General features: G+C 37.4%; 1 protein-coding gene across 2 annotated transcripts; it reads left to right on the forward strand.

Moving 5' to 3' along the window:
• The first annotated feature begins 13 nt into the window (after positions 1-13).
• Positions 14-15,353, forward strand: LOC306855664 (nuclear factor related to kappa-B-binding protein-like). Of its 2 annotated transcripts, none has more exons than XM_079394458.1 (26): positions 14-77; positions 822-982; positions 1,091-1,292; positions 1,382-1,509; positions 2,174-2,345; positions 2,440-2,544; positions 2,612-2,685; positions 3,654-3,738; positions 3,841-4,015; positions 4,105-4,216; positions 5,532-5,658; positions 5,774-5,851; positions 6,689-6,768; positions 6,848-6,894; positions 7,025-7,085; positions 7,217-7,391; positions 8,682-8,788; positions 8,870-8,993; positions 9,764-9,843; positions 9,969-10,183; positions 10,625-10,904; positions 11,029-11,238; positions 12,449-13,204; positions 14,340-14,446; positions 14,557-14,692; positions 14,796-15,353. In XM_079394458.1, exons 2-26 carry the CDS (start codon positions 857-859, stop codon positions 14,919-14,921), a joined length of 3,888 nt encoding a protein of 1,295 aa, XP_079250584.1. In that variant the 5' UTR covers positions 14-77; positions 822-856; the 3' UTR covers positions 14,922-15,353. The 2 variants fall into 2 exon arrangements, with proteins under 2 accessions (XP_079250584.1, XP_079250583.1); XM_079394457.1 differs by having other exon boundaries at positions 23-77; positions 2,437-2,544.
• Positions 15,354-15,460: the final 107 nt, after the last annotated feature.

Genomic DNA, 15,460 nt, shown 5'->3' on the forward strand with positions numbered 1-15,460 from the left:
CACCAATATTATTATTCCCACCGCCCTTGTGCGGCGCTAGCTAGCATATTCATTCCTAATTTCTAGCAACATTCATGGTAAGATGCTTGAAATATTTTCTTGTTGTACGTAAAATAGATAAACGAAAACATTACATCATAATAGGTGCAAAGGCTGAACGGGACTGTTAACTCGTTGTATTATTCTTTTTTTTTTTTTTTCTACAATGTCCTTACTTGTATAGCTAAGTTATAGAGTTGTATGTAACTGTTAGCATACATATGTTTAAACCGTATTATCTGTATTTGAACGTGTTTAATGTTAACTGTTTACACCAAGGGTCTGAGGGTAACGCAATTTCAATTCTCTGTATGTATGTGCCGTACATGTGGAAGAATTGACAATAAAGCAGACTTGACTTGACTTGACTATTAGCTAGTAGCAGAATTAGCAACACATCAGAGATAGTTATTAACGTTACATGCGTCTTTTGCCATAAATACAAGTAAGTTAGTCAATACAGTTGCTATGGGAAATAATACGCGGGTTCATAGATTTTTTATTTTAAATTCACCTGGTTTGTTGTCCTCAAATGCAATACGCAAGCGAACATGCTAAAGTATCTTAACTGTTTGCATGCATGCTGATTTTGTTGTCGTTTTTGTCATTATCACAAATGGTATATTAAATACACTTGTGTGAAATGCAGCAATTTAATAATGATGCATTTTAAAAGGCGAGTTAATTACTAAAATTATCCTAAAGTCATACAAAATACTGCTTTTCATATGTCATTAGACCTGTTTCCTTAGTTGATAATGTTTAATTTTGCAAAACCACAGATACCGTTTTTGCTGCTGTGAAAGGTAAGGTGAAGATGGATGCATTGGATCACATGTTAACAGACCCACTGGAGTCTGGAATGGACCAGGATGGACGTGTGATGGAAGAGTGCATGTTGGGAAACTCTAGAGTTCGGGTTCCTGAAGATTTGCTGGAGGACGTGAGTTATCATCATCCTCCTCCTCATTTATTATTTTAGGAACACATGAGAGTAAAAACTAAACCATCCATTTATCTTGTGTGCATTCGTGTCTTTGCGTAAGAGCAGCCAGAGATATTCTTCTCAGTAATGAGTGAGAGCACATGGACAGATGTGCTCACAGATGCTCAACGGACTCATCTACGTCAACTCCTGCCTCAGTTCTCCGATAATAACATCTCTGAACAGAACAGCATCATCAGCAACCTTTTCAACAACCAGAATTTCTTCTTCGGAAACCCCTTGCACATTGCCCAGAAGCTGTTCAGAGGTTACTCTCTTGCCCTTTTATTTTAAAATACAACTTTAACTTCACTAAAATACAACTTCATGCATATTAGTTTGTTCATCTTTCTTTAGATGGTTACTTTAACCCTGAGGTGGTCAAGTACAGACAACTTTGTGCCAAATCTCAGAAAAAAAGGCACATCTACTCCCTTCAACAGTACTACCACAAATTACTCAAGCAGATCCTGGTTTCTAGAAAGGTACAAAAAAATCACAGACCTCACAGAAAAGCTAATTCGGTTTATTTTACATGGTCAATGTTTATCGTTTCATATACATTGCTGTTAAAAAATTTGGAGTACATAAGTTTTTGTTTCTTTTTTTTCTTTTTTTCATTAAAAAAAAAAAAAAAAATGCAATACTTCTGTTCAGCAAGGATGCATTAATTTGACCAAAAGTGAGTGTAAAGACTTTTAATATGTCACAAAACATTTATATTAAAATTAAATATTAAATACTAGTTAAATACTGTTATTTTAAATCTATTCATCAAAGAATCTGAAAAAAAATGTGTCATGATATCCAGAAAAATATTTTCTGATTGCACATGATTTCTGAAGGATCATGTGACACTGGAGATGGATTAATGGCTGCTGGAAATTCAGCTTTACCATCACAGGAATAAATTTAATTTTATAATATATTAAATAGAAAACAGTCCTTTTACAAAAATATTTCACAATATAATTTTTACTGTAATTTTGATCAAATAAATGCAGCCTGGGTGAGCATAAAAGACTTTTCAAAAACATTAAAAAATCTTACCGACCACATACTTTGGAAATAATCGACTAGTTAATGCAACCTCTAATGTAACTCTATGTAATCTACTAATGAATGCATGTGGTTTCTCTCGTAATGCAGGAGTTGCTGGATTTGGCGGTCCGCAGTGGACCTGAGCTTGCAGTAAAACGGCGGTACCCTGCCCCCTCTCATAAGGAGTTGCTGGAGCAGAGGGTGAGACGTCGAGTGGGTCACATACTGAAGGATGTGAAAACAGAGTGTGGGGACAGTAATGTGTCATCTGATGAAGATGGTGAGTGTGATGCAGGGTGAAAACATCTTTTTCAGCACCATTATTCTTTCTTTTAATGATGATTGATACGATGATTATATGTTCATGTAAGCAGATACAGCTTCTTGGTTGCCTGTTCCTCAGTCGCCTTCCTCCCCAACTCCAACTGTCTCTCTCAGGGTGCTACCCAGCCTTTCTACTCAGGACATGAAAACCAGAGGTCAGTTAAAACTATAGCTTTAATGCTGTATGAAGTTATAACGAGCTAAATATGATTTTCCATGTAGACAAGCCTGATGTGGGTGAGAAGGAGCTAAGAGCCATGCTGCACAGACACCGAGAGAAAAGAAAACGACAGCCAGTAAGTTGCCTAAAGGGGGTCACTGTTTTATTACTTTATTATTTATATTAATTTTTCCACTTGATGTCCAGTTATAATGTTTTGTCATTTTTTTTTAGTTAGTTTTATTCCTGCTGCACCTTTAAGAAACTCTGTGATGTCACCAAGTTTCAAAAGTGCAGAACAATCAATTTTTTGCATCTTATTTACAATAAGTGGTTGTTTTTAACTGGGAAAATTTAAGTTCTTAAAGATACAGCATGTTTCAATTGTACATCAAGCCTAAAATTACGTTGTGCACTAGGATATTGGTTTTTAAACTGGGCTCCGGGGCCCTCCTTGGGCTCACAAGGGAGTACAAGGGGATCCGTGAAAGAGGTTATTGAAAATAGTATAAAAAAATAAAAATTAAAGAATCAAATAACTAAATGCATGAATAATAATTTGAAATAAATAAACAATAATTCTAACAGTACAGTACTGCAGTGAGAAGAAAATGTGATGATGTAACATAATAGGAACTAAATATTTACAAATTTCATGCACACACACACACGGGTTTCCATTTTTTGTGGGGACATTCCATAGGCGTAATACTGTACAAACTGTATTTTCTAACCCCTAACCCTACATTTAAACCTACCCCTCGCATTTTTAGTTTTTCAAAACACTTTCTGTGTGATTTATAAGCCTGTTTCATCATGGGGACCAAAGAAAATCCCCAAGAGGTCAAAATTTACTGGCATTACTATCCTTGTGGGGACATTTGGTTGTCATAACCTAGTGAATACCAGTACATGCACACATTAACCGTATTCACAGTATAAAATTATTACTTAATACATGAAAATACATTGCAGCCTTTTAAATTTTAGGGTGGGGGGTCCCTCCCATGAGGGTGATTATGTTTAGGGGTCTGTGGCATCTAAAAGATTGAAAATTATGGTACTAAAAGCCAAGATAGAAATAAGTAATGATGTCATTTTTAGGATCACCCTGACCTGATGACCTCTGACCTGCATCTTGGGGAAATCATGTCACGAGTCAACATTGGCAAAAAAGGATCTGTTACAAGTGAGAATGATTCATTCATATGCTTCTCTTAAATATCAGATGCATAAATCATCACAGCAGGTGGAAATCTATGTGCTCAGTGTCTGTGCTTTTGACATGTAGACGTATTTGACCTGGCTTTACCTAAGAAGAAGATAAAGGAGGAGAGGAGGAAGAAAAAGACGCGGCCTATAAAAATGGAATCGGAGGAAGTCTGCGATGTTCTGATGTCAGCAGCTTCCGTGAACTCAGGTCTTGCTGATGTTCCCACTGTTCCTCTACAAAGCGTTAAAGAAGAGTAGGTCTTTCTACTGTACATAGGGTACTTTGTTCACAACTCTCCGCATTTAAATATCTCACACTCATCTGTTTCCTTTTGTACCAAAGGCCCATAGATGAGTCCCAGACGAGCCCTGACACAGTGGAAGAAATAGCTATGAGCTTTTTTCATTTGCTTGAGGACATCCTCAGACTGGAAAGTCTAGCAACATCCTCAACGGTACACGTAGCACCTTTGTATATGCAGTATTTGTCAATGTTAGTTTGGGGTCCAATTCTCACTATTAACTACAAATTGTGCCTCAATAAACTCCTAATTTGCTGCTTATTAATAGTTATTAAGGTAGTTATTAAATTTAGGTATGGGGTAGGATTAAGGGGAAGTGGTGTGTGGGAGCAGGGGAGCAGTTGGGTGTTCGTCCGATGCCTTGCTCAAGGGTCTCACCTCAGTCATGGTATTGAGGGTGGAGAGAGTGCTGGTTATTCACTCCCCCACCTACAATCCCTGCCGGACCTGAGACTCGAACCCACGACCTTCGTGTTACAAGTCCAACTCTCTATCCATTAGGCCATGACTGCACCTAAGGGACCTAAAATATGGTCATGCAGATTAAAGTGTTAATATGTGCTAATAAACAGTCAATATGCTAGTAATGTGCATACTAGTTAATAGTAAGATTTGGATCTTAAAAGAAAGTGTTAACACTTATTATTTATCATTACAATTTTCCCCATTCTGTTGAATATTTAAGTCAGAATAAATAAATAACACAAATGCAAGTATGGGTAATATGCAGTACAAAGTTTTTGGGGGGTGGGGGGGGCAATATTCTTCTATTCTGCAAAGGATGCATTAAGTTGATCAAAAAATGACCTAAATCAGCATTTTAGAATGATTTCTGAAGGATCACGTGACACTGAAAACTGGAGTAATGACTTCTGAAAATTAATCTTTGCCATCACAGGAATTCATTTTAAAATACAATAAAATAAAAACATTTAATTTTTAATTATTTTTAATAAAATAAATGCAGCCTCAATGAGTGTAAGATACTTAAATATTCCCAACACCAAACTTTTGAACTGTATGGGAATTATGCAGTGAAACAATTAAAAATTGCTATACATTACATTCATCATGATTTTTCTCTGCATATTCTTCTTCATGAGGTGGATCCTGGGATGCTTAAACAATGTTGAAGGACTTACCACATATTTTGGCCAGTTGTTTTTTTTTTTTTTGCCCTCTTTTCCTTTATTACCAGTGTCCAACTCCTCCATTTTAAAATCATTTTAAAGTTGTAAATAAATTAATACATAGGCATAATTTAAATTTCTATACTAATTTCAGCATTTCCTTTAGACCAAACGTTGTTGTAATCATGAGAAATATACATTCAGTTTCCAAACTTAAAATCTGAAATATCGTGTTTGCAGAAATAGCTGAAGGAAGTTTAATTTTATTTCATTGACCTTTCTACTCATCCTAAACATGAAATAATTATTGTGATTGTCCCTTTTACGGTTGCTCTAAGCTGGAGGAGAAGGTCCAACAGTGGCAGTCATCTCCAGCCAGCACACTCAACCCCTGGTTCTCTATGGCCCCTTGCTGGTCAGAGTCGGTCGTTTCTGCTCTACAGTTTCTCGCTGGAGAGAGCAAAGGTATACCTAAATTTTTTTTTAATGAAAAATTCCTGAAGCTGTCATTTATTATTTATATTTTGAATGATGCATGTTGATATTTTGGCTTATGCTTGATGTCTCTGTTTCTTGTTAGCTGGCGTAATGACTCTGCCTACTGGCTTCGTACCTTTTGTGGAGTTCAAGGAACTTTCCCAGCAATGGAAATGGATAGGTATGATGCTCTCTCCTATTTCCCTCAGCTTGTATTTTGCTGTTTTTAAATGGAAACATAGGCTGTTTAAAAAACATTGCACTTCCATTCAAAAGTTTGAGGTTGGAAAGTTAATTTATTTGATTTAAAAAATGCAATAAAAACAGTAATATTGTGAATTATTATGAGAATTTCAAATAATGGTTTTGTATTTTAATAAAGTTTTAAATAATTCAGAATTAAAATCATTCTGATATACTGTTTTGGTGCTCAAGAAACCTTTTTGATTATCACTGATGTTGAAAACAATCGTGCTGCTTAATATTTTTGTGGCAACTGGGTTTTTTTTCCCAGAATTTTTCAGGATAATTTTGTGGACAAATATAAATTGAATGCTTTTACAAAAGTAATATTCAAATAATTTTTCAATGAGATCTGCAGCGTGCACAACTGTTCTGTAAGACTTTTTAAAATTACTTTTAATAATCAAGAATTCATTAAATTAATCAGTAGTCACTAATGAATTCTTGCAGAATAAAAGTAATTAAAAAAAGTCTTACTGAACAGTTGTGTACACTCCAGTTGTCTTTGAAAAAATGGTTAGAATATTACTTTTGTAAAAGCATTCAATTTATATTTGTCCACAAAATTATCCTGAAAAATTCTGGGAAAAAAAACCCAGTTGCCACAAAAATATTAAGCAGCACGATTGTTTTCAACATCAGTGACTTCATTTTTAAACGGGTGTCTTTCAGATCAAGCAGTTTTTAGATCGTGTAAATTCATACATTTCATGCACTGGTTCATTCATGTATATCAAAACCAGTATTGTGCATTTCTTTACACTGATGTGTACAGGTCCAAGTCAGGAAACAGACAAAGATCTAAGTGCCCTTTGCCAGTTATGGCTGGAGTCAAAGGATCATGTGATTGTCAAGGTAGTAAACATCTTATATGCTTTTTCATGATGATGTAGTGTAACACTCGCTGATTTCTGATCCTGTGTTTGTTTTACAGCAAGAGGGAGAGGAAACCGCAGAGCTAACTCCTCCAACACCCAGAGTGTAAGTTTGACAGTGGATTACAGTGTGTTTACCTAACCATAAGTGTCATACTCGAACAACAACTCTTTTTAGTTGCGACTGGTGCACACACGCATGGCATTTCATGCTGTTTTTTCCTGCTCTTTATTAGGTGGACTGATTATGTGGTGAGGCCTAGTACAGGAGAGGAAAGGCATGTTTTTCAAGAGCAGGTTAGTGCTTGGGTCTCGCCTACCCTAAAGACGCATGCTGTCAAACGCTTATTTTGTTTACATTGTTGCACCGCTTGTGGAATGTAGTCTGTTATTATTCTTTAAATCACTGAAGTGTTTGTGTTTTTTAGGAGCAGCAGCGTTATGATCAGCCGCATAAAGCCTTCACTTACCGAATGCACGGCTTTGAGTCTGTGGTGGGACCAGTCAAGGGAGTTTTTGACAAGGAGACGTCGCTCAATAAAGCACGAGAGCATTCTTTACTGCGCTCTGACAGACCGGCTTATGTCACCATACTATCTCTTGGTAACCACTGTGTCCTCTTTCTTTTTGCAGTTCTGTTAGGGATGTATTGTACTGACTTGGTTTATTAAACCATGTCAATACTATACTTTATTTATTAAGATCCTATTTTCTTCCCAATTTCTGGTGTTAGTTCCTCAAAATAATAACAGTTATCAGAATCCGAATGAGCTTTATTGGCCAAGTATGTTTACACACATGAGGAATTTGGTTTAGTGACAGAAGCTCCACAGTACAACAGAGAGACAGCTACAGGACACAGATAATAAAGAATAATACAAATATCCAAATAGGCAATGTACAAAATAGCAAAAATGCAATATATAATATAGACAATTATGTGTGTACAGGTCTGATATGTGCAAATTTTAAATGAAAGAATTAGATAAATATAAAAGTAAGCAAGTGTGGTGAATAAATAATAGAGTTGTGTGTTCCGCGTTTTATTGTCAAGTGTTCATGAGATGGATTGCCTGAGGGAAGAAACTGTTCCTGTGTCTGGTCGTTCTGGTGCTCAGAGCTCTGTAGCGTCGACCAGATGGTAACAGTTCAAAGAGGGAGTGTGCTGGATGTGAGGGGTCCAGAGTGATTTTACCAGCCCTTTTGTTCACTCTGAATAAGTACAGTTATTGGAGGGTGGGGAGGAGTTGTACCAATGATTCGCTCAGCAGTCCAGACTACTCTCCGTAGTCTTCTGAGGTCAGATTTGGTAGCTGAGCTGAACCAGACAGTTATTGAAGTGCAGAGGACGGATTCAGTGATGGCAGATTAGAATTGTTTCAGCAGCTCCTGTGGCAGGTTGAACTTCCTCAGCTGACGAAGGAAGTACAACCTCTGCTGGGCCTTTTTAACAATAGAGTCAATGTGAATGTCCCACTTCAGGTCCTGAGAGATGGTGCTGCCCAGGAATCTGTATGACTCCACTATTGTTACGGTGCTGTTCATGATGATGAGTGGGGGGAGTGTAGGGGGGTTTCTCCTGAAGTCCACGATCATCTCCACAGTTTTGAGCGTGTTCAGTTCCAGGTTGTTAAGACTGCACCATACAGCCAGCTCCTTGTCAGGGACAGTTCAGAATAATGACTCACTCCCGTGTTGTTCCAAACTCATTTCTTAAATTTTTATGACACGAGCGGTCAGTAGAAAGAAGTTCAAATGGGTTTGGAATGACATGGACCATGTAAATACTGAAGGGATTCTCAGAAGGGAAAATCTGATTTGAATGGTCTTGAATTGAGGTTCAATAAAGAAAAATAAAAGGCATATGCATGTGTTTTCTTTTTGCATAAAAAGTGCGAGATGCTGCTGCCAGGCTTCCTAATGGAGAAGGTACTAGAGCTGAGATTTGTGAGTTACTCAAGGACTCCCAGTTCTTAGCCCCCGATGTCACCAGTGCTCAGGTCAGATGTGTTTTATGCTGCCGTATTTACTATTATAACACATTAGTCAGTGTAACACTTGCGCGTTTTGTCTGTTTTTAGGTAAACACAGTGGTGAGCGGTGCCCTCGACCGCTTGCACTACGAGAAAGACCCTTGCGTGAAATATGACATCGGCCGCAAGCTGTGGATCTACCTCCACAGGGACCGGAGCCAGGAGGAGTTTGGTGAGCAACCCTGGCTGTAACCAATGCATTTACGAAAAATCAAAAAGGTTTCATTGCCACAGGCAGAATGTGGATCAGTACGTGTGCTTGTTGTCACACTTCACTAATGAATCCCATTTATATTACCCGACAAGTAGAACAGGTTTGGTATTCAGAGAATAGCAGGCTGTATCAGGTTTCCATATGCTGCTATTGGTAAATATGAACCTGCAAAGTCAGACATGACAGGATGATACCAAACCAGTGCAATTTTTTGTATTATTTATGTACTATTTTAATATTAATTAATAGCTTTTATTTTTATATTTTCAGTTTTCATTTGAATTTTAGCCTAAGTTTAATTCATTTTGTAATTTTTATTAGTTATTGTTTTTTTTATAAATATATTTCTATGTAGCATTTGTTTATTTTTATTGCAGTTGTAGTCATTGTAGCATTTCAACTTAAACTTAAAAATGTTGCCTTGCCAGCTAACTGAAAGTTAAAAATTTACTATTTTTAATCAAATATTTCTAAAAAATTATTTGAGCTTAATTTCAATTATCAAGTTTTAGTTACCGATAACAATACTGCATCAAACAAGCTGGATGCTGGCCATTTCTCTGAGACATAGCCCTGCACACCAGATGCTTCCAAAATTTCTCCTGATTCTCAAATAACTATGCTAATGAAGGTTAAAAGAAAGAAGGTGCCTAAAAAATTACCTAGTTACATGATGGAGTTAATGTTAAATAGATTCAGATACTAAACATGAATATCTCTTGAATCAGAGCGAATACACCAGGCCCAGGCTGCAGCTGCCAAAGCCAAGAAAGCTCTGCAGCAGAAGCCCAAACCAGCACCCAAACCTGTAAGTTCTTCCACACTCATTCATGATGTTGTCTTCTCACACTAATTTGAAATGTAAAGTGTCACTGTTGGTTCATGCTGATTTGCATCAGCTGTTGCATATGTTTATGTTTGTGTGTAATGTAGAAGGCAGGTGGTAAGGAGCCTGGAAGTAAGAACGGTGCTGCAGAGGCTGGTCAGAACTCAGGGAGTGAAGGAGTAGCCAATGCAGCTGCCAGTTTGTCTCAACCTCCCTCCACCCCCACACCAAGCACACCTGGAACCCCTAAATCACCCCTCCCTCCCACAGCAGCTACTCCAACCAAAATAGGTGTCCCAGAACCCGTCAAAACCAATCCCAGGTCAGTGGCTGATAAACAACTAAAAAAGAAGTTCCCTTAGGAGCGAACCTGGCAAATCCAATTCCTTTATAGTTAGCTCAACCAAAAATGGGAATCTTGTCATTATTTTTTCACCCTCAGTTTGTCTTTTTCAAAACTCATATGACTGACTGACGTCTGTGGAACACTGAGGAAATTCAATATTAGAAAATTCCAAAGAATGTTTATGCTACTGGAATTCTTAGTATTTCCTTTTCTGTTCAAGTCATGCAAGTTTTAAAAACAACATGAGGGTGAGGTGATGACACACTTTCCTTTTTTGGTTGAACTATTTCTTTAATGTGTATCTCACAGGGACGAACTCTGCTGTACTGTTACTCACATGCTCCATTCTTTACCATTTGACTTTAATTATCATAATTTAATTTATTAATTTTAATTTGATTTCTCTTTTACCCACAGTGTCCTGTTGGTGTCTCCTCCTTCCATGCCTCAGTTAGGAACGTTGCTATCTGCCAGTCAGAAACCTGGCCCACAGGTTTCCCAGCAGGCCTCTCCACAGCCTGCAACTCGGGTAGTGGCACACTCTGCAGCCACTGGTTCTCTACCTCAGGTGCGAGTGGTCACTGCTCAGCCCGGTCTTCAGACATCCTCTGCAGGCCAGACGGCCACATTAGTGCATCAGAGCCCTCACCACATCCGGGTGCCGGTCACTGTGGCCCATGGAAAGAACATCACGCAGGTGCACTACAGCATCTCAGATTACAATAACGTTTGTGCATTCAGTGTAGTATAAACGGATGACGTGTCCAATTCTATCCTGTCAAGTACCTGTATTAGATTCTTGTTTGTCTGTCTTTGAGCAGGCAGTGGTGACTCTACCACTCAGATGCCAGTCTGCAGGAAGTCCCAGTCAGGTGCAGGCTTCACGGGGTCAGACCAGTCTTACTGTTCCAGGTCTTGCCTCTGCGGTCACAGTAACCAAACCTCAGACAAGATCCCCTGCCAGTCCGGCACGCAACCCAACATCACCTGCGGTATTGCAGGGAGTCAGCAGTCAGAATATTATCAAACAGGTACAAACTGCATTAGACTCTATTTACACCAGGAATAAACAGTGGATGCACTATATATGGGAACCATACTGGTTATTGGACAATATTAGATATCAGATGTCGGATATCTACATCAGACATGCCTGTTTTTGAATGTTTACCTTTGCCTGTCATCTTATGCTTACTTAATCCTCCTATTGCATTAAAAAACTGTATACACTTTTCGCGTTCCCAGATCAGTTTTGACCTGGTAAAATATGAGCTTACAAAGCTTAAATAGTCACTTAATATTTAAGTTAACTTAATATTTTTAAACTAAAACCATATTGTATCTGATCAGTAACTCCTCATTAATTACTTTTTAAGTAAGTTTTATAAGTTAATTAAGTTTTGTTACCATGTTTTGCTATGTTTTTACTACATTTACCTCCTTTATATTAATTAAAAGTTGAAAAAAAATCTTAGAAATGTTGTTTTCCAAGAACTACAGCAAAACCACTGTGATGTGAAAAAATTTTCTTTTCAGTATTCGTAAGAAATTTTATTTCAATATATTATTATATAAAATTTATAAGAACGTATAAACTGATAATTGCCAGTATTAACTTCTTTGGAATTAATGGAATTTAAATCAGTTAGTCATTAAAAGCACTAATAACTTTTCATACTGTACATTATAGTGCTGGTGCCTAAATTCAGTTGTAGCATTTAAAATAGTTTTTAGTATCAAAATATTTTAATATCAGCCATTTACATTTGACATTTGAAAAATGAAGGAATTTAGTTTCCAGGATTGATGGCTTACATATTAGGTTAAAAAACAACAATGTAGGTTTGCATATCCAAAATCAAAATTGGGTTTAGGAGCAGGAAAAAATAAAAGCAATAAATGAAGAAATTGGGATTATGTCTGATAAAGACCTGACTTGTCGAAACATTGCACTGTTTTGTTAATAAACTTTCTGGAGCTGTAATTTCAGTTTGCATACATATCTATTAGTAACAAATTTGTACCCATAGTAATATTAAATTGCTCTTATTTTATTATAGAAAAATGTCTATAATAGAATCTTGGTCATTGAATGCATTTTCGCTGAATATATATATATATATATATATTTATTTATTGGCCAGAATGTATCTGTGCATCTCTAATTAAAACACTGTATGATAAACGGAGGATATTCATTCTATTTCCATGTTAAATCTCTCTCACTTTTGTTTCAACCAGGTTGCAATCACTGGTCAGTTAGGTGTAAAGACCCAGAGTGGGGCAGGGATTCCTCTCACTGCCACTAACCTCCGAATTCAGGGGAAGGATGTGCTCCGCTTGCCCCCCTCCTCAATTACGACTGACGCCAAAGGTCAGACGGTACTTCGCATCACCCCGGACATGATGGCCACCCTCACTAAATCTCCAGTGGCCACTGTCAAACTTACTCCAGACATGCTGAGCAGCGTTACAAGCTCAGGCAGCAAGAGCATCTCTGCTACACTACATGTGTCTACACCACAGCCTTCACCTCCTGCCTCGAGCACCGCTGCATCCGTGACAGCTGAGAAACTGGCTGCCAAAGCATCGGCCACCCTAGTGAAGGTTCACCCAGAGTTGAAAGCCGCCTGTGACACCGCCATCCGCCTCATGCCCGCCTTGGCCGTCACTATGGCTGAACCCAAGACCCGCACATTTTCCACTGTGACCACGTCTGACTCTAAAGCAGGCACCACTATTCGAATAGTGCCAAACCTTGGTGTGATCCCTCAGAAAACAGGTCAGACTGTCTCAATCAGCACAACCACCACAAGTACAAAGCCTGTCACGGCATCATCAGGGGCGGCCACTGTGACCATAGCCACCAGTGGAGTGGGAGGGGCTAAAGGCGTGACGCTGGGCCCTGCAGGCACAGGCTCTACGCTTTCACTGGGCACTGCTGCGGCCACTGTCAGACAGGTGCCGGTCAGTGCTACTGTAGTAGCCACACAAGCTGTAAGTTTATCTTTTAGTATATGATTCATTAACACCTTTAACACAAAAATTAGGTTGTTTGAAAAGCACTTTTTATTAGAAAATAATAAAAACAAGTAGCTTATGTTCACCAAGGCTTCATTTATTTGATTTTAAATACAGTAAAAACATTGACAATGATATTATGAATTATTATTAGAATTTCAAAGAACTGTTTTCTATTTTAATATACATTTAAAATGTAATTGTTGTGATTCCAAAGCTAAATTTCAGTGTCTGTTTTCATAGAATTGGAATTCAAGAATGTGGTTGAAAAGTCTGAAAAAGTTTATATAATTTTTTTTTTCCTTCAATTAAAACAAAATTAGAATTAAACAGTCTTTTGTTTTATGATATTATGAGCATTTGTTTAATGGTTTAGATTTTGAGTCTCTTATGCTCACCAAGATTGCATTTAGTTCAGAAATTTATTTTTGCGTTTAGATACAAAAATACACTTAAAAACAGTAACATTCTGAAATATAATTTTCATTTATGTGATGGAAAAATTGCAGTTTGCAGCAGCCATCACTGCAGTCTTCAGAGTCACATGATCTTTCAGAAATTATTCTAATATGCTGATTTGCTGCTCAAAAATATTTTTGATAATCAATGTTGAAAACAGCTTTTTTTTAGAAACTATAAAACCATTTTTTTCATGATTCTTTGATGAATAGAAAGTTCAAAAGAACATAATTTATGTTGATACATTTGTCATTTATTTGAATGTGTGTATTCTAAAAGGCAGCATTGCATGTATCCTTTGTAGAGAATATAATCTCATAACAAGCTTACTTAAAAATTCAAAATATGTTTATTATAAATAAACTTAATTCATTTAATCCTGAATAGTATTAATATAAAACTATTAAATCTAATAAAAAGTCACAAATACATACTGCTTATTATGGTAGTGCATCATTCACTTAGCATCATGCTAAAGTAATATTTGTTACTGTTTTTTTTTTTGTTGTTGTCTATAGAGTGTTGCAAATCTGGGGTTTAATTTCAGTTAGGATGCTGCCTATCAATGTAGACTTTGGGGCAGAGCCACTGTCTGTTGTGCATAACTGCCTATTACAATGATGACTGAAATTCTAATCTTTGCTCTTTTCAGGGAAAACTTCCCACAAGGATCACGGTGCCTCTATCTGTCCTCAGCCAACCCTTGAAAAATAAGAGTGTGGTCACTACTCCCATACTTAAAGGAAACATAAGCACCAAGTGAGCATTCCATTTCATCTAATAGTAAACAAACAGCGATCTGAAATTGCATGCTTTTTTTATTTATGTTCCCTATCAGCTGAAATGACAAATATGTCTTTTGTTTTTAGTATCAGCAATCTGGGGAGGAACATTATCCTAACTACTATGCCGGCAGGCACTAAGTTGATTGCTGGGAACAAGCCTGTTAGCTTTGTGACTGCTCAGCAGCTGCAGCAGCTACAGCAGCAGGGACAGGCCACACAGGTTGACTCATCAGACTTTACCAACTCACTTCTAAACAAACTAAGACTTGTCTTAAAAGCCAAACCATGCATGTGAGTTAACCAAATATGTTTCTCTGTCCCAGGTTCGAATCCAGACAATACCGGCTCAACAGCTACAGCGCACAGCCGCCAGCTCTCCGAAATCCACGGTGTCGACGGTGGTGGTCTCTACTGCACCCTCGCCAAAGAGAAACCCGGACCCTCAATGAGAAGTACAATAGTTAAAAGGCCAAAGCTCTAGCCATTTCTCTTCAGATTAAGATAAAACTTCATAATAAATAAGCATAGTCCTCAAAACAGAAAGTCTACTTTCCCATGAAGCTTGCATATGGGCAAAGCAGTGTCAGATTCTAAGTGCTGGTCTTGTCCTAACGCAGCATTTCTGTTACTTTACATTTCAGTTATATGTTGAAAAAGGAAGTTTGATTTGGATTCTGATATATTGTAAAGGAAGTAGGGTATCAATCTATGATCTTAGTTAAAGTGAATGGCCTTTCTGTTGACATGTACACAGAGGCAAATTTGTTTATTTGTGCTTTTTATATGATATGTTCTTCTAAAGAAATGTAATTTAACAAGTTCTGTTTATATTCAGTAGCCAGTTTGTGTTATGATAAATAAATGATTGTGATAAACAAATCAAAACAACTGTTACGTTTACTCAACCAAACTTTTAACATTTAAATTATATGTAAAACAAAAAAATGTGCCTGTTTTGGGCCACTTCGTTTGCACGATGTGGTCCACA

The sequence above is a fragment of the Barbus barbus genome (assembly GCF_936440315.1).
Source record: "Barbus barbus genome assembly, chromosome: 36".
NCBI lineage: Eukaryota > Metazoa > Chordata > Actinopteri > Cypriniformes > Cyprinidae > Barbus > Barbus barbus.

What these genes read in the sequence shown, in the direction of transcription:
- LOC306855664 (XM_079394457.1), top strand. Translation starts at nt 857, where the DNA reads ATGGATGCATTGGATCACATGTTAACAGACCCACTGGAGTCTGGAATG. An exon ending in ATGGAAAGAACATCACGCAG is followed by an intron (nt 10,905 to 11,028) that starts GTGCACTACAGC and finishes GTCTTTGAGCAG; the next exon opens with GCAGTGGTGACTCTACCACT. An exon ending in AAAGGAAACATAAGCACCAA is followed by an intron (nt 14,447 to 14,556) that starts GTGAGCATTCCA and finishes TTTTGTTTTTAG; the next exon opens with TATCAGCAATCTGGGGAGGA.